We start from the raw sequence: 18,260 nt of genomic DNA, 5'->3' as shown, positions 1-18,260 counted from the left end.
TTTTGGGTTTTTGTATATAGTCAAATCACTGGCAAATGATGATACTATGATCCCCTGTTTTCCAATTCTTGCTATTGAGTTTAATAAAATGAACTTTTAAAGGAAAAGTAAAAGTGGTTATATGCAAAACATGACAACATAAAAACCAAGTAACAACCCATCAGCAAATATGTGTAAAAATCCCATTAACAACAGCCATATCAAAAATTAAATATAATTTAATGTTATGGTACAAGAAGGAACACTGGACTACATGGAGAATTGTACCATGTGTTTCCATGAGTTACTAATTCTCTGTCAATTACTGCATAAACTCAACATGATTCCAGATGAAATCTCAATGGCTTTGTGGCTGCTGAAGAATTGTTTCTAAGTTTTCTCAGGAAAAATACATTCATGAGAATGGTTAAGAAGATTTTTTAAAAAGAAAAATCTTAAGAAATATATGTCCTCTTAAATATAAAAATATGTTATAAATACTAATCAAGGATGCGTTACTGATAAAAGACTAGATAGGTTGAAAATATACAACAGGAGGTTCAGAGATGGACCAGATTTATAAAGGCAGGTCTCAACTATTTGGATCAGACAAATATATTTAAAATGACAATGGTGCATTGTTAAAAATTTCCACATATGAACCAGATAAAACAGGCTCATAGTAAGAAGGCATCTGCTATTTAGAGCAGCCAGTTCATCAGTGGATGCCGCTTACTGATGCACCGAGCACTCCCTTGTCACCCTGCCAGTCTCACCAGTCACAGCCTGTTACAAGAGTGAAAAACCTTAGATCCTGGGAGACCTTCTGGGGATATCCTGAATACTTAAGGCCATGGGCTTTGCTGCTGGGTTTCCACTAAAACTCCAGTTCTTGGTGGAGCCACTCCCTAAGATGCAGCTAGTCTAGTTCCTCTGAGCTGGATAAAGTGCAACTATGCTGTGCTTGGAGAGAAGGGGGATCAAGAGATCCCTCCTGGGCCAGGCTGCCTGCACCTTCAGACATTATGCTGGTGAGCAGAGGGAAGCTTTAAGCTTCCTCCTGGGGCTGTGTGGTTTGGGGACAGCCTTGTCATCTCACAGGCGGCAGCTCCCTGCTGGGGGGAGGAATGAAAGAAGAGACTAACTTCCAGGCTGCTGCTCCCCCAAATGCACCAGCATCCCTCCCTTGGCCTCCCACAGGACCCCCTCCACCCCTCCTCGAGTTTCCTAGTGTGTTCAGCAGTACAATGAGACCATCTTGGTAAGAGATAAGTATGTGTTTGGATATAGATATTTTCAGGCTGGAAACTTGCTCTTTTCTGCAGACAGAAAGCAGAGCTGGTGGAGAAGATGTTGGCCATCATTTTCAGAGTTCAGTGACTATTTTTCTTCAAGGAGAACAAAAACAATGACACCTGATAAGGTGATTGAATTCACTGTTTAATCTTAACTTTTTCCCTGTGGCTGAACACTTCCCATCCATAACGTTGAGGCAAAAGTGTAAATGTTTTTACTGCATATAACAAGATAATTCTGGTGACCGTGAAGTTTCAGAATTTGGTTAAAAATTCTCATGGACAGTATGAGGCAGTGGAAAGCCCCAAGCTTCTTCCTCAGGGCTGTTTGCAGGGCTTGGCCCTGGGGAGGGCCCTCCTTCCAACTGGAGAAGTGGACATGGAGGCTTCTAGGTCAGCAGCAAGAGAAACAGCCCCTATCCAGTGGGGGAAAGGTGAGAAGAGGGAATCAAGATGCAGACCTGAGAGGGAAGGCTTAGCAGAGCTCTTGGGTACAGGCGACACTTGGCTTGCTCGCAGCAGTCTCATTACAACCCAGTCTTCTGCCAGGTACTATGTATTCTCTCAGTGATACTCAGGTAAATATCATTATCCCCATTTCACAGATGGGGAAACTGAGGCTTGACCCAGCATTTTGCCCAAGCAATGGGCTGTTGGTGTTTAACCTTCAGAGAGGTTTGTTGGGATTCAAACCTCTCCGAAGCACTGTATCTGGATGCCTTCATACAGAGCACACCCCATGAAAATGCTAATTGGCTGGCTGGCTGGCTGGATGATGGATGCTGAGGTAGAGGAAATGGGTAACAGAGAGGGGAACTGGGTGCTGCTGGGCAGGGATGGGGGTGGCTTTTCACTGGCTACCCCTTTGTACCTTCTGAATTTTGCAATAAATGAATATATTACTTTTCAAAATAAATACATAAAATGACAAGGGCTAATATCTCCTAAGAAGAATAAAAGGCCTCTTTTGAAGGATCAAAAATCAGCTTAGCTTCAGTTTTCATTTTTTTCCAAAATAAATATTCTAAGGCGAGCATGATGCCCGGGCTGCTGTTCCATTCTTTACTTGAAAAAGAACTGAGGCAAAAATGGACAGGGAATTGTTTACAGCAGGAATGACAAAAAACAGTTAATATTATACTTTAATGAGAGACTTTACAAATTAGCTGGATTGAAGGCATTAAGAGAGAATTGATTAAAGTCACAGCAAAAGGTTATATTCAGAAGAAAATACATTTATACATCCAAGAGAGTCAAAACATCTTCAGTAATCATACAAATGTAATTAAAACATAAATGAAGCACTATTTTCAATCACTGAAGTAGTTTTAAAAAAAAGTATAATACCCAATTCAGACATAGTTACAGTGAAATTCATATACATTGCTTTAGGGCAGCATTAAATTGATATATATATTTGGAATATATATTGGATATATGTCAATTGTCATAAAAATGTTTATACTTTTTGAGGAATCTCATGTTAGTATATTTTATCTATGGAAATTATCCAAAAGGAGATTAACTAAATATACAAAAATGATATTGCACTATTACTTATAATGTTTAAACACTGAATGAAATTATTGTACATAAACTTATGGAATATTAAAGTCTGAAATTAATAAATGAAAATATTTTTTCAAAGGGAATAATGCATGTGCAGAGATTTAGTTGCATGGATGTTTATTAAACATTTCTTATAATCACAAAAGATTGGGAATTATGTATCTAACAAAATGGTATAATATCGGTCAACTAATGAAAAATTCATAATGTCATATACTAAATATTTATTTAAATTGATGTTATAGAATTATATTTCTTGACATATTGAAGTGAAAAAGTTACAAAACAATGTTAAAGTATACTTCATCTGGAGGACTCTACACTTTTCAGTTTCAAAACCTACATGTGGCATTGGCATAAAGATAGACATATAGATCAATGGCATAGAATTGAGAGTCCAGAAATAAACCCATATATCTATGGTCAGTTGATTTTGACAAGGGTGACAAGATTATTCAATGGGAAAAGAATATTTTTTTTTAACAAATGGTGCTGGGACAACTGGATAATCACATTTAAGAGTAAAGTTCAATACCTGCCTCATACCATATACAAAAATTAACCCAAAATGGATCAAGGATCTAAATAAGAGCTAAAACTACAAAATTCATAGAAGAAAACAGGTAAAAATCTTTATGACCTTGGATTAGTTTAACAGTTTTATGGTATGGTACCTGAAGCACAGCAACCAAAGAAAAAAATAGATAATGTGGACTTCATGAAAATTAAACTTTTTTTCATCAAAGGACATTATTAAGATAGTAAAAAGCTCACAAAGTGGGAGAAAATATTTGCAAATTCTGTATTTGGCAAGGGCCTAATATGTAGAATAGATAGAAAATTCTTACAAGTCAACAATAAAAGGCAACCCAATTAAAAAATGGGCAAAGGACTTGAAAAGGCACTTCTCCAAAAAAGACAAACAAATGATCAATATACACAGGAAAAGATGTACCAATAGCCACAGAGAAAGACAAGTTGAAAACAATGAGATATTGCCCTACTAGATGAAATGTTACTCCATTAGAATGGCTGTAACAAAAAAATGGAAAAAAACAAATGTTGTCAAGGTTGTGGAGAAATTGGAACCTTCATACATTACTGGTGGAAATGTAAAATGGCACAGTTATCATAGGATCCAGCCCATATGACCTAGCAATTCCACTCCTATGTATATACCCCAAAGAATTGAAAACATATGTTCATACAAAAACTTGTACTTAAATGTTAATAGCAGCATTATTCATAATAGCCAAAAAGTGGAAATAACCCAAATGTCCACTGATGAATAGATAAACAAAATGTGGGATATACATACAACAGAATATTTTTTAACCACAGAAAGGAATGAAGTACTGATTCATGCTACAACATGGATGAAACTTGAAAACATACTAAATGAAAGAAACCAGTCCCAAGGAACCCTGTATTTTCTGATTCCATTTATATAAAATGTCCAGAGTGGGGAAATTCATAAAGACAGAAAGCAGATTGGTGGTGGCCTAGGTCTGGGAAAAATGGAAGTGGCTGCTATTGGGTGTGGGGTTTCTTGTAGGTGTGATGAAATGTTTTAATGTTTCAATATGGGAAACTCTGGCAGCGATTGCAGAATATTGTGGCTCTTTGATAACCCACTGAACTGTACACTTTAAAATGGTGAATTGTATGTTATGTGGATTATATCTTAATTGAAAAATTTCAAAAGAGTATGTTTCAGTCCAAATTCCCACGTCTGTCTGTCTCTCACCCTGGGTGGTGGAATGACACATAATTTTTCAGTTGCTTCTTCATAATCAAGTATATTACCTAAATTCATGTTTTCAATGAACACTTCTCATGTGTATAATAAAGAAAAAAAGTAAAAGAAAATCATAAAATAAACATGGAAAATACGAAGCTTCAACTTATAAAAGAAGAAGGGATGTAAAATCATTGCACAATCTGCAACGGTGCAATGTAACTGTATAGAAAACAAAGTTTCTGTTAGAAACAGAATGAGAATTCCTGTGCAAAAGTGGCAACATTTTTTGAAACTTTTTTGTATCATAATCTTTATCATTACAAGTGGGAGGGAAAGGACCATATTAGTCTCACAAAATGGATTTGTTTTTTGTTTATTTGGTATTGGAAGTGTTAATGTCAACACTACCAACTCTAGGTGCTTTTTTCTAAAAATTAACCTTCAAATCTGAGTAAGTCTTTCACATTTCCACATTTCTTCGTTGACCTTTCCCTTTTGCTCATCTTTCCTTGTTCTGAGTTTCCTTTTCTTCTTGTGTTAGTTGTTCTGAAAATTGTAAATTTCCTTTAATATTTAAAACTCATTAGAGTTTAACTTTGATTAGTATCTCCTAATAATGGAAACTTTTTTGGTGTTTATACAGTCTTTTGAATTTTGTTTCTCTTAAATTCTCTTGGGTGTTTAACTGGCTGTCCTAATATTTTGTAAATATTACATTAGTTAATTTTTTTATCTCAGTTTTGGATATTAAACAGATAGTCTCTTATTTTTAAATGTAATTGATTTCATATTTATTGCTTTAACTTTTAAATTTGTTCCTCATATCTTTAAAAACTTTAGGTGTAGATGTAGTTAATTATTTTTCCCTTTTGCTTTCCTATTAACACAGGCAAGAAAGATACAAAAGTTCCTCCAATACAGGTTTAACTGGGTACATGGAATCTTGTTTTTGGTTGTCTTCAGAATAGCTTCCCCATATTTGGTGTTGTCTTTTCAGCTGAATTGTTCGATCACAGAGTCTTTCTTCTGTTCTTGCCTGGTCATGTACAAGTGAGCGGTGTATTGGCTTTCCCTCCAATTTTATTGTACGGAAGTCTGAGAAATGTGTAAAATCTGTGTGTATCTATTGCAAATATCTACCTTCACAACTGTGATTGTCTTGTGAGAAAGCTTGATATACACTTGAGAAAGCTCTTTATTTCCCAATTTTTCCTCTTTGGATCAGTTCCTCCAATAGCCTTCTTTTGTAGAAGAAATGGAGGCCCCTGAGGTGCAGGGACTTGCCCATGATCCCTCAGTGGGCTGGGGCAGAGCCTGTGTGTAGGGCCAATGAATGGAGCATTGTGGAGAGTTTATACCAACATGCTCCAACAGCACCCTTCCCCTGCTGGTGACCCGTTCTGTTGAAAATCTGCAGAGCAGGGCAGCCTTAGGCCAAACAGCTTGTGTTGAGGGCACCCCCTCTCCCTGCAGCCTCCCTGCTGTACACACCATCGTACTGACCTCCTGTCCTTGGACCTCTCTTTGGCTTTGCCTGAAGAAGGGATTCTGTCCTAGAATGCTGGCTTCTCATGCAGAGACCTCCAGTGTGTCCTGCCACTGGTGTCCTGGGCATGCCCAGGTATGCCCTGGGATGAACATAACCTAATCAGTCAAGCTGGCACCCGCTTCACTTGCTTTCGTGCAAGCATGATTTATCTGAGCCAGGTTTTTAAATTATTCTACCTCCCTTTTCTTTAAATGTGTTTTTTTATAAGATCCATAGGTGTGGATTTTGCCATTTTAATAGTCTATGATTCTGTTTTTTAAATAGGAGAATTTAGTCCATTTACATGTCATCTTATAATTGTTGTAATTATGCCACATTTACAAAAAAAGTCTGTATTTTTCTCAGTAAATAAAATTCTTTGCTTTCTCTTCAACTTAATAGAAGGATTTCTATTGAATGATGTTTTTTGGTTCATTTAGAAATGAGATCAAACGTAACATTTTCTGAACAATCCAATATCCTACTGTTTTACTGTTTTCACTTACCCAACAAAAAACAGACCATGCTCATTTCTTTATATCTGCTTTTAATTAAAAATTTTTTTTTCTCATAAATAGATTCATAATTTTTTTTGTCATTCACTCTCTCCAAATCCTCCTTAATTAAGTCCTCTTGGTTTGTTTTTGGTATTCTGAAAAGTTTAGTATTAAATATTTTAAAATATGATCATCACACTTTATGACTATACTTTAGATCCCTGCTTTTCAGGTGATATTTTAGATCCCTGTTTTCCTGTGCAGATAGGCTATACACAGCATGGGATTATAATTTCTCTCTCCCTGTACACCTTTTGTTGAAATTTGCCCTGCCTCCACCCCGCCATCTTTCTCCTCCAAAATGCATGTGGGCTTCATGGTGAGCCACACACACACACACACCCTAAGGGAGGTGTAGACCTGAGCAGTCATAATTCTACTAGGTGAATCTGTTTCCCTGGCTCAGCTTATTGGCTCCAGTGGAGTTCTAACCCAATTCGTAGGCTGGCCTGAACCAATCAGATGTTTTCTCTCTAGAATTCTAGAATGCAGAGACTCAATCAGCATTGGGTACTGGAAAGGGAGTTGTTCACTGAAATTGTTTCCACCCTCACCCCAACACACACACACACATACACACAGAGAATACCACCCCACCCCCCACCCACCTGCACATGACTTCTTGGAGGAATGTTGTTATCTGGGGGGAAAAAAAAGTCAGGGTTCTGTTTAGGAAGAGAGAGTGCCAAAGATCTTGTAGGCCACAGTGTCTGCTACAAGAGAAAGAATAAAAGCTGCTCGTCAGGACCATCACCTACAAGGTGATGTGTATGTGACTATTGTTAAGGATAACTTTTTATTAAATGATAATACTAGCAAACATATATATTAACTATGTGCCAAGCACTGTTCTAAATACTTTACATGTATTGACTCATTTAAATCTCATATCAACCTTAGGAGGTGTTACTATAATCAGTCACATTCTATAGGTAGGAAAATGGAGACAGAGAGGTTGAGTAACTTGCCCAAGGTCACACAGTGAGTACTTGGAGGAGTTGTATTTGAACCCAGCAGTTTGGTTTTTAAGTGCTAAACTGCATTGCTGGTGTATCAGAATTTCAACATGAGAGAACCCTTTCCTTTATACTAGCATCTTATGAGGCTGGTATCTGGCAGGTGGCAAGATACAGGAGAAAAATAAAATCTTGTCTTATAATCCCTCTGCCATGAATTCTCCAACAAAACAAAGGTACAAGTGTTTGGGGTTTGGTGAGTTTAATGCTATTCTTTCTCTTTTAAAGTGTATTAATTGCTGGGTGCCATTTGCAGCTGCTGAGATCTATCTGTGAATAAAAGAGAAAGTTTAAAACTAGAAAAAATATGCAAGATGGAAGATCAGACAAAGAAAATATTAAAATGGGATGATAAGAGTATAAAAATTAAGACAAATTTAAAGCTAAAAATGTGGGAATAAAAAATTTAGGAAAAATAACACTGTAGAAGAGAATTTTCTAAAACTCACATTTAAAGTAGCATATATTAAAAAATAAAAGAAACTAAAAATAAAAAGAGCAAAGAATTCGAAAATAGAAAATTAAACCTAAAAATTTAATAATTTGTTGATAAAATCCTGATGAAATTAACAGTAAAAATATTTAAAAAGATGAAGCTTTAAACAGCAGCTAGAAGGTAGAAGAAATTAAGGGAAGCTAAGACGTAGGAGGCAAAAAATGGGAATGTTCCAAAAGGATTTATATTTAAACTGCTAAGATTAAAATGATACTATAAAGTTAGATGGAAAAAAAATGCATTTTTAAAAATTGAGTGTAAAGTGAGACAAGAACAAAAATAGAGTATAATCAGGCAAAGATTGTCAAGTTGGAAACTCTGGTCTGGGTGGGTCTAGCTGCTGCAGTTGGAAGTCAAGTACAATTGATGCGGTGATGATGGGACGCATTTTCTGCTCACCCACAGCACTCTCCACCTACAGCACCACCAGCCTGCCGGCAAAGACAAGGCTCAGCCCGCTTTGTCGCTCTGATGCATCCCACACCGGAGCTGGGGCCTTCCAAGGCTGCATTCTCAGGCCAGCAGACACTCATTTGTTTTGGTTCTTGGAATATGTTCAATTCTACTTTACTTTTTCTTTAGTCTATTTAATAGTCTTCTTTAAATATCTCTTCCTTCCTTCCAGGTAAATTAGCATGTGAAAGGCAATCAAAACATGTTGAATGAACTTGATTTCAGCTCATCTCCTTGAAATTTTTGTGGTATTTGGTTATTACATTGCTTGTGTGGAAGTGCGAACACACGCACACACAGCCTTTATCACCTTTGCTTCACTTTGAGATGAATACTTCTTAGTGACCCTGAGTTAGTTGGTTATTCTTTCCTTTGCCTGTAATTGGTGGCAGTGGAATTGGGTGGGAGACAATCTACAGGACTTGCTCTGACTGGGCTGTTGGGGTGTGGGTGTGGTGATGAGGGGTAGTGGAGGAGTCAAGGATGATTCCCATGAGTCTGGGTGTTTGCCTTTGTGACTAGGTGTAGTTAGTACAGAAGACCAAGTTGGCGGTGGCAGTAGTTAGGAATCAGCGTTAGGCTTGGCCTGAAAAGATCTGGAACAACTACTGTTGTCCACAATCCCTAAACTCCCAGGAAAGCTTGGATTTCATAATAGACACAGTCCCTCCCAATACCAAAATGGAATTCTTCTGGAGGGGGTGGATAGCTCCATTCATACACCAACAGGGCATAGTAACCACGGTTCTCCTTTCATACCCTGGGCATTCCTCAAAGCATTTTGCAACATTAATTTGTTATCCATCATCCAGAGACCAAAGTCAGAGCACATGAGCTGGATGCTTCTATGCCCACACCACCCTGGAAGTACAGTGTTCACTCACAGTGTCCTGTAGTTCCCTAGAAATATGCCCTTCATGGCTGATAAGTTTCTATCTCTTGAGGCACCACTGAAATTCCCAAAACCCCACCCAAATTGACACTAATTAATCACCTTGACCCTTCAACAGAATAGTTCTTTAGACTAAATTCTGTATTCAAGGCTGACAGGAGAATAGGGGATAGACTTTATCTATTGTACTTCATATATTTGGGGCTTCCTTTTTCTGTTTAACAAGTTGACTGTCCATTCTGTTCACAAAACAGCTGAAGCTAAATTAGCTTCTTTTGATCAAATTGTAGCCATCTTCTGGCACTGCCTTGCTGCTGTTACGCCTAAGCCCCCTTTGGCTGCTGCGCTGGGTGTTCCTCTACTGTTCAGCCTCACATTTTGCATTTCCTGGTTTAATTCCACAGACCACTGGTTACATCCATTGTGGGCAGATTTAGTCTCTCAGAGAAGAGTATTTCTCATTTGGGAGATCTTATTGTAACACTTGATATAACAGGAATGTACTGGAATTAGGGACTGCTGGTACACTTGTGGGTATGCCTCTCACCCCAAGTCACTTCAGGGTGAGTTGTGGTTTTCCTCTGGTCCACACGAGGAAGCCCAGGGCTCATGCCACTGAAAGGATGTGGGGAAAAGTCCACTCAGCCCTGACCTGGCACAAAACTTTCTGCCAGCTGTCCGACCGCAATGGGATCTGCCCGTTGACTTTATGTACAATAACTGCCCTTCCTTTGCTGTTGTCCTTGCTCTTTTATTCCTGATTTTAAGTATTTTTAGTGTCTTTGGTTTGGTCTCCCATTTCTGGTGCTGAAACCTCAGCTTCTATGTCTTCAATCCTTTTGTTTCTTTTCTGGATTCCCCAAACCTGGCTCTCCTGAGCCCTCTTCCACCCTCTGCCTCCTGCTCTTGGGCTTTTCTCGTCCTCTACAGCTTGAATAGACATTTGCCACCATGGCAGTTTTGCTGAGGGTTCTGAAGGGACCTGTGTGCACATTAAAAAAATAAGGCTCAATGGCTCATTTACTCTTTAAACAACCATTCACTGGGGCCTTTGTGTATGGCAGCGCTGTAGATGCCACGTTATATATTTTCCACTTTCAAGGAGCTCCGTTACTGGTAGAGGAATCCTCAAAATTGTAAATACTTTAAAAAACATTATATAAATGTAATCTTTTTCTTGTTTCAGTGTGGAGCATGTAGTGTTGGACTCCTTCACTAGGCTGACTCAAGCCACCGTCGACTTTGACCGCATATTCCTGGAGTTTTGATTTTTCTATGGTCATCACTGGGTACTTGATCTCCATAGCATTTGACACTGACCACCTTTACTGAATTCTTTCCTCTGCTGCTGTCTCCTCAGTGGTCCTTAAGTTGGACATTTTGGCTGCTCTTTGGGGGATCACCTTCCTATTTTCACCTACAATATTGATGTTTCCTAGGTTCCATCCTTAGCCATCCTCTCTTCTCTATGCACTTTCCTGGGCAGGCTACACTGACCACCAGTGGGTGTCTCAACAGACTACTCCTCTCTTACCTGAAACAGTCTCCCCCTACCCTTTGACTTGATGGGGGTCTCCATCAGCTTTCCCCGGCCCATCTCGGGGCCCCCTCTGGCAGGCCGCCGCAGCTTCCTTTTCTTCGCCCATCCCAGTGTGCAGGTCACTGCCTCCCAGCAGCCTGTGCACTCTGAGGACAGGGGACCACGCCTGGGTTGCCCATCTCTCTCTCTCTCCAATGCCAGCTCCGCACGAGCCTTGGGCAGCGTGGCGTAAATGAACGAATGAGCAAAACCCTGTCACAGGGAAGGCCTGCACGGCCAACCCGGGCGCTAGAAGAGGCATGGGACGCCTCAGGGTTGGCGGCGACTGCGGGGTGGCAGCCGACCGAGCGCAACACAAGCTGGAGGCCCGGGCCGGGCGGGGCCAGGAGCAGGGGCGGGAGGGCGCGGGCGGGTCGCTGGCCGGAGAGCGGGGGGCTGTAGCGGGCCTGGGCCGAACCGGAAGCTGTCTCAGAGGGCATCGGTCAGCGGCACCGGCTACCGCCGGTCCCCAAGGGAGGCGAGCCCAGCGCAGCTGCGGCGGCTCTGCCCCCGGCGACGCGGCCCCCACGGCCGCGGGACCGCGACGATCACAGCCCCGCCACGCATTCACACGCGCGTCGCTCTTGATCCCGGCCGGCCACCGTTGTTCTTGTGACGCCGCGCCCGTGACCCGGAAGGGCATTCTCCTTAGCAACTGCGGCACCGCCGCGGAGCTGGCTTCCCGGGCGCAACGGTGAGGCTTACCGGCCCTCGCCCCGCGCGCCCTACCGCGACCCTTCCCCGTGAGCGACCCCGGGCCCGGCCTAGGGGGCCTCGCTGCGCTTCGCGGAGCACCTGCGCCGGCGGCCCCGGGCGAGCGCCCTCTGCCTCTGGCATCGCTCCCCTGCCCGGGCTTCGCCCTTGCCCACCGCACAGCCCCCGCTCCCGGCCGACCGGGCCTCCCAGGCCTCGCTCCTCATGCCCAGGCCCCGCCGGCCCGCCAGCAAAGCCAGAATTAAACGAGAGCCTGTTGCACTAGAGAGGACGCTTCCCAGCCTCGGGTCACCTGTGGGCGCGTTCTCGTGGGCCCTGACACGGATGTTTGGGGTTGGCAGGGATGCGGGCGCCTCAGGATTCTTGCATAGCATGCAGCCCCTCAACTACAAGATGCTTGCTTACTGTTTTGCGCTTCCCAGAATGATATACTTCATCTGCTTTATTGATAATGGAGACTCATCTAATTGAACATTTTGAACTTACCTTTTGTGGGGAATTAGTTTTCTAGTTTTTAGTGATATACGTCAAGTATTACGAGGCTTAGGTTTTTGTCTTCCAATTTTCTATAGAAGGAACTCTTCTTAGGACTGACTAGGTTTGGGAAAAATGTCAAATGAAATTTACTATGTTGAAGAAAAGTAGGTGCGGGCATTGTTCATATCTCTTATTTACATCTGAAACACACCCTGGAACTGCATACCTCCCTTAACTGAGTTTGAAGGAATAGCACAAGAATGCTCTAAGCCTTATTTGAACATTGTTAGATAATGACTTTATATTTAATCCATTGATGATGGAGCTAAAACTGAGTCATGTGAGCAATTTTCGGTTTAAGATATACGACAGTTGGGAATAAAATGTCGGTGTTTTCTCTATTAAAATCCGTTATTCAACACAGTATAATTCCATCTAGTTCAGTAAGTATACGTTAAGCACGAATAGTTGTTATATGCATTTGAAAGAATAAGAGACAATATACATTAAATTATTAAGAAAAGTATACAGTAGCATTTGTTTAAATGCAGAATCGGAGGAGAGATCAGTATGGGCTGGAGTTTTCAGGAATATGTTTATGGATTGTATCTTTAAAGTATAGATTTTCTTGTTTGTCCTAAAGTACAGATAAAATTTTTATTTGTATGGGAGGGGGCAGGGGATACTAAGTAGTTTCTTATATTCTTAGGAGTTTGAGAAATAGCCTCATGTGACATTTTGTAGTCTTTATTTAAAGTTTTAAGGTCAGTTGATTGCAATGTCTGTTTCTTTCATTCTTAGTACAACTCTACTATTTTTCCTGTTTGAGATCTAAAATAATGAGGCTACTGGCAGGAGGCTTTGCCACTTAGGAATTCATTTTTTTGCTTCTGCAGATTGTCTATTCTATGAGACACTCTCAACACACTTAAGAGTCTTGTGAAATGTTGCTTTTTATTCATTTGAGAGCGATTTTCAGAGGGCTTCCCAGGTAGCAGGTACTGTATCAGGAAATACCCAAGCAACAGTTACTCAGCAACTAGTACTTCGGCTTTACTGTGGTGTAGGTGTGTGTGTTTAACTTATCAGCCTTTGATGGTCATCATTTGTCTAGAAACATAGAAGGGCCAGAGAAATTTATATAGGTATCTAAAAATGACTGTGTTTTTATAGAGTTGAATAAAGATTTTAAAGATTTTAGGCTCCATTGCTTTGGGCATCCTGCAAAGATTCACTTGTGAAGATGCACAAACTCTTAAGGAGATGTCTTAAAATGTTTTATTGCTTTCTTATAGGTTCAATGCCCATTTATTTAGTTTATCAACAAGTATTTGAGTGCTTATTTGGTACTGGGCACTGTGTTTGTTATTGGAAATGGGAGAGAGTGAATGCATACATGGTCCCTGTCCTCTGCAGATGGTACCAAATAATCACATGAATATAAAACTGCAACTGTGACAAGTATTTGATTTAGGGAAGTCACAGAAGTGACATCTGAACTAAGATCTGAAGGATGCACAGAGCAAATAGCGAGGGCAAATGACAGGGTTCGTGGAAAGGACTGGGGACTCAAGGTACAGCTCTATGTGTAGAACAGGAGGAGTGAGAAGAATCTGGTGGGAGGTGAGGCTGGAGAGGAGGGCCAGAGGGTTCTGGACTGATAAGCAGGTTGAGAAGTTTTTCCTTATCCTTGGAGTAACGAAGTCTTTATATGGTTTTACTTAAAGGCTTAGGCTGGATTGTGTGTGGGATGACACAGTTAGATTGTGTTTGAATAGTTGCTTTGTATTTCTGCCATGTTTTAGTATTTGTCTTCTTTTTCCTTATTTCCTTAACATGTTCCTGCAGTTTTATTGTAGCTGGGGAAGCTACCTTCTCCACCAGCAAGGCACATCCTTTTTTTTTTAATTGGGAGAAAAGGAATTTTAGGGAATGACGTGGTTAGTTTTTTGAAATATTTTTGCATCTGTATGACTGCTAGGGCATTAATTTTGGTGACTTTTTAATTGTAGTAAAAAAACATAAAACTTACCCTCTTAGCCATTTCTAAGTGCAAGTGGTGTTAACTGTGTTTACATTGTTATATAACAGATCTTTAGGACTTTTTCATCTTGCAAAACTAAAACTCTGTACCATTGGATAAATTTCTCCTTCTCTCCCAGCTCCTGACAACCACCCTTCTCTACTCTCTGTTTCCCTGATTTTGACTACTCTAGATAGCTCATATAAGTGAAACCATACCAGATGTATCCACTCCCATGTCCCCCCCTCCATTACGTTACGTGTGCTAATCACAATGCCCCTTTTTCCCCCTTACCCCTCTGCTCCCACCCACCCTCCCCAGTCCCTTTCCCTTTGGTAACTGTTAGTCCATTCTTGGGTTCTGTGATTCTGCTGCTCTTTTGTTCCTTTAGTTTTTTCATTGTTCTTATTCTCCACAGAGGAGTGAAATAATTTGATATTTGTCTTTCTCCTCCTGGCTTATTTCACGGAGCATTATACCCTCTAGCTCCATCCATGTTGTTGCAAATGGTAGGATTTGTTTTCCTCTTATGGGTGAATAATATTCCATTGTATATATGTACTACATCTTTATCCATTCATCTACTGATGGACACTTAGGTTGCTTCCATTTCTTGGCTATTGTAAATAGTGCTCTGATAAACATAGGGGTGATCTGTCTTTTTCAAACTGGGCTGCTGCATTCTTAGGGTGAATTCTTAGGAGTGGAATTCCTGGGTCAAATGGTATTTCTATTTTTAGTTTTTTGAGGAACCTCCATACTGCTTTCCGCTATGGTTAAACTAGTTTATATTCTCACCAGCAGTGTAGGATCGTTCCCTTTTCTCCACATCCTCGTCAACATTTGTTGTTTGACTTTTGGATGCTGGCCATCCTAACTGGTGTGAGGTGATATCGCATTGTGGTTTTAATTTGCATTTCTATGATTATTAGCTATGTGGAGCATCTTTTCAGGTGCCTGTTGACCATCTGAATTTCTTTTTTGGAGAAGTGTCTGTATAGCTCCTCTGCCCATTTTTTAATTGGCTTATTTGCATTTTGTTTGTTGAGATGCTTGAGCTCTTTATATAATTTGGATGTCAACCCATTATCGGATCTGTCATTTATGAATATATTCTGCCATACTGTAGGGTACCTTTTTGTTCTACAGATGGTGTCCTTTGCTGTACAGAAGCTTTTTAGTTTGATATAGTCCCACTTGTTCATTTTTGCTTTTGTTTCCCTTGCCCAGGGAAATATGTTCATGAAGTTGCTCATGTTTATGTCCAAGAGATTTTTGTCTATGTTTTTTTCTAAGAGTTTTATGGTTTCATGACTTACATTCAGGTATTTGATCCATTTTGAGTTTACTTTTGTGTATGGGGTTAGACAATAATCCAGTTTCATTCTCTGACATGTAGCTGTACAGTTTTGCCAACACTAGCTGTTGAAGAGGTTGTCATTTCCCCATTGTATATCCATGGCTCCTTTATCCTATATTAATTGACCATATATGCTTGGGTTTATATCTGGGCTCTCTAGTCTGTTCCATTGGTCTATGGGTCTGTTCTTGTGCCAGTACCAAATTGTCTTGATTACTGTGGTTTTGTAGTAGAGCTTAAAGTTGGGGAGCATAATTCCCCCTGCTTTATTCTTCCTTCTCAGGATTGGTTTGGCTATTTGGGGTCTTTTGTGGTTCCATATGAATTTTAGAACTATTTGTTCTAGTTCATTGAAGAATGCTATTGGTAATTTGAATCTGTATATTGCTTTAGGCAGGTTGGCCATTTTGACAATATTAATTCTTCCTATCCATGAACACGGGATGTGTTTCCATTTATTGGTTTCTTCTTTAATTTCTCTCATGAGTGTCTTGTAGTTTTCAGAGTATAGGTCTTTCACCTTCTTGGTTAGGTTTATTCCTAAGTATTTTATTCTTTTTGATGCAATTGTGAACGGAATTGTTTTCCTGATTTCTCTTTCTGCTAGTTCATCATTAGTGTATAGGAATGCAACAGATTTCTGTGTATTAATTTTGTATCCCGCAACTTTGCTGAATTCAGATATTAGATCTAGTAGTTTTGGAGTGGATTCTTTAGGGTTTTTTTAATATACAATATCATGTCATCTGCAAACAGGGACAGTTTGACTTCTTCCTTACCAATCTGGATGCCTTTTATTTCTTTGTGTTGTCTGATTGTTGTGGCTAGGACCTCCAGAACTATGTTGAATAAAAGTGGGGAGAGTGGGCATTCATAATTCTTTGTATTTCTTTGTATTTCTGTGGTGTCCGTAGTGATTTTTTCCTTTTCATTTCTGATTCTGTTTATGTGTGTAGGCTCTCTTTTTTACTTGATAAGGCTGGCTAGGGGTTTATCTATTTTGTTTATTTTCTTGAAGAAACAGTTCCTGCTTTCATTGATTCTATTGTATATTCTTTTCGATTTTATTTATTTCTGCTTTAGTCTTTATTATGTCCCTCCTTCTGCTGACTTTGGGCATCATTTGTTCTTCCTTTTCTAGTTTCATTAATTGTGAGTTTAGGCTGTTCATTTGGGATTGTTCTTCTTCCCTGAGGTAGGCTTGTATTACAGTATACTTCCCCCTAAACATGGCCTTCGCTGAATCCCACACATTTTGCAGTGTTGAATTGTTGTTATTTGTCTCCATATATTGCTTGATCTCTGTTTTTATTTGATCATTGAACCATTTATTACTTAGGAGCATGTTATTAAGCCTCCATGTGTTTGTGGGCTTTTTCATTTTCTTTGTGTAATTTATTTCTAGTTTCATACCTTTGTGATCTGAGAAGCTGGTTGGTACAATTTCAGTCTTTTTGAATTTACTGAGGCTCTTTCTGTGGCCTGGTGTATGATCTGTTCTTGAAAATGTTACATGTGCACTTGAGAAGAACGTGTTTCCTGTTGCTTTTGGATTAAGCATTCTGTAGATGTCCGTTAGGTACATCTTTTCTAATACATTGTTCAGTGCCTCTGTCTGTTTAATTATTTTCTGTTTGACTGATCTGTCCTTTGGAGTGAGTGGTGTGTTGAAGTCTCCTAAAACAAATGCATTGCATTCTGTTTTCCCCTTCAATTCTGTTAGTATTTGTTTCACATATGTAGGTGATCCTATGTTGGGTGCATAGATATTTATAATGGTTATATCCTCTTGTTGGACTGACCCCTTTATCATTATGTAATGTCCTTCTTTGTCTCTTGTTACTTTCTTTGTTTTGAAATCTATTTTGTCTGTTACAAGTACTGCAACTCCTGCTTTTTTCTCCCTGTGAGTTGCATGAAATATCTTTTTCCATCCCTTCACTTTCAGTCTGTGTATGTCTTTCGGTTTGAAGTGAGTCTCTTGTAGGCAGCATATAGATGGGTCTTGTTTTTTTATCCATTCAGTGATTCTGTCTTTTGATTGGTGCATTCAGTCCATTTACATTACGGGTGATTATCAATAGGTATGTACTTATTGCCATTGCAGGCTTTAGATTTGCGGTTACCAAAGGTTCAAGGGTAATTCCCTTACTATCTAACAGTCTAATTAACTCACTTCGTGTGCTATTACAAACACAACCTAAAGGTTCTTTTTTTTTCCTCCCCCTCTATTCTTTGTATGTTATGAATCATATTCTGTACTCTTTGTCTATCCCTTGGGTGACATCTATTTAGCCTTAGGAATACTTCCATCTATAGTATATATAGTCCCTCCAAAATGCACTGTAGAGGTGATTTGTGGGAGATAAATTCTCTCAACTTTTTCTTATCTGAAAGTTGTTTAATCCCTTCTTCAAATTTAATTGATTACCTTGCTAGGTAAAGTATTCTTGGTTCAAGGCCTTTCTGCTTCATTGCATTACATATATCTTACCACTCCCTTCTGGCCTGTAAGGTTTCTGTTGAGAAGTCTGATGATAGCCTGATGGGTTTTCCTTTGTGTGTGATCTTTTTTCTCTTT

The 18,260-nt window shown here is 39.8% G+C and overlaps 2 protein-coding genes across 5 annotated transcripts in view; one reads left to right on the top strand and one right to left on the bottom strand.

The window, feature by feature from the left end:
- Positions 1 to 8,199: 8,199 nt before the first annotated feature.
- LOC118968225 (uncharacterized) lies at positions 8,200 to 11,748 on the bottom strand. The gene is made up of 2 exons (XM_073217989.1): positions 11,061 to 11,748; positions 8,200 to 10,508 (listed from the first exon to the last, which is right to left on the bottom strand). Exon 1 carries the CDS (start codon positions 11,746 to 11,748, stop codon positions 11,077 to 11,079), a length of 672 nt encoding a protein of 223 aa, XP_073074090.1. The 3' UTR covers positions 8,200 to 10,508; positions 11,061 to 11,076.
- The window catches only part of DIS3L2 (DIS3 like 3'-5' exoribonuclease 2), a 369,779-nt gene continuing 363,183 nt past the window's right edge, over positions 11,665 to 18,260 (top strand). For 3 of the 4 annotated variants that reach the window (XR_012123461.1, XR_012123462.1, XM_073217986.1), the window contains exon 1: positions 11,665 to 11,799. The gene's annotated coding sequence lies outside the window, so the exon portion shown is untranslated. The remainder of the gene's footprint in view (positions 11,800 to 18,260) is intronic. The other variant, XM_073217987.1, reaches the window with a different exon arrangement.

The sequence above is a fragment of the Manis javanica genome, chromosome 12 (genome assembly GCF_040802235.1).
Source record: "Manis javanica isolate MJ-LG chromosome 12, MJ_LKY, whole genome shotgun sequence".
Taxonomy (NCBI): domain Eukaryota; kingdom Metazoa; phylum Chordata; class Mammalia; order Pholidota; family Manidae; genus Manis; species Manis javanica.
The sequence above is the reverse complement of the archived record's forward strand: the minus strand, read 5'-3'. Positions and strand labels throughout refer to the sequence as shown.

Coding starts and splice junctions, on each gene's coding strand:
- LOC118968225 (XM_073217989.1), bottom strand. CDS start 11,748: ATGCCCTTCCGGGTCACGGGCGCGGCGTCACAAGAACAACGGTGGCCG.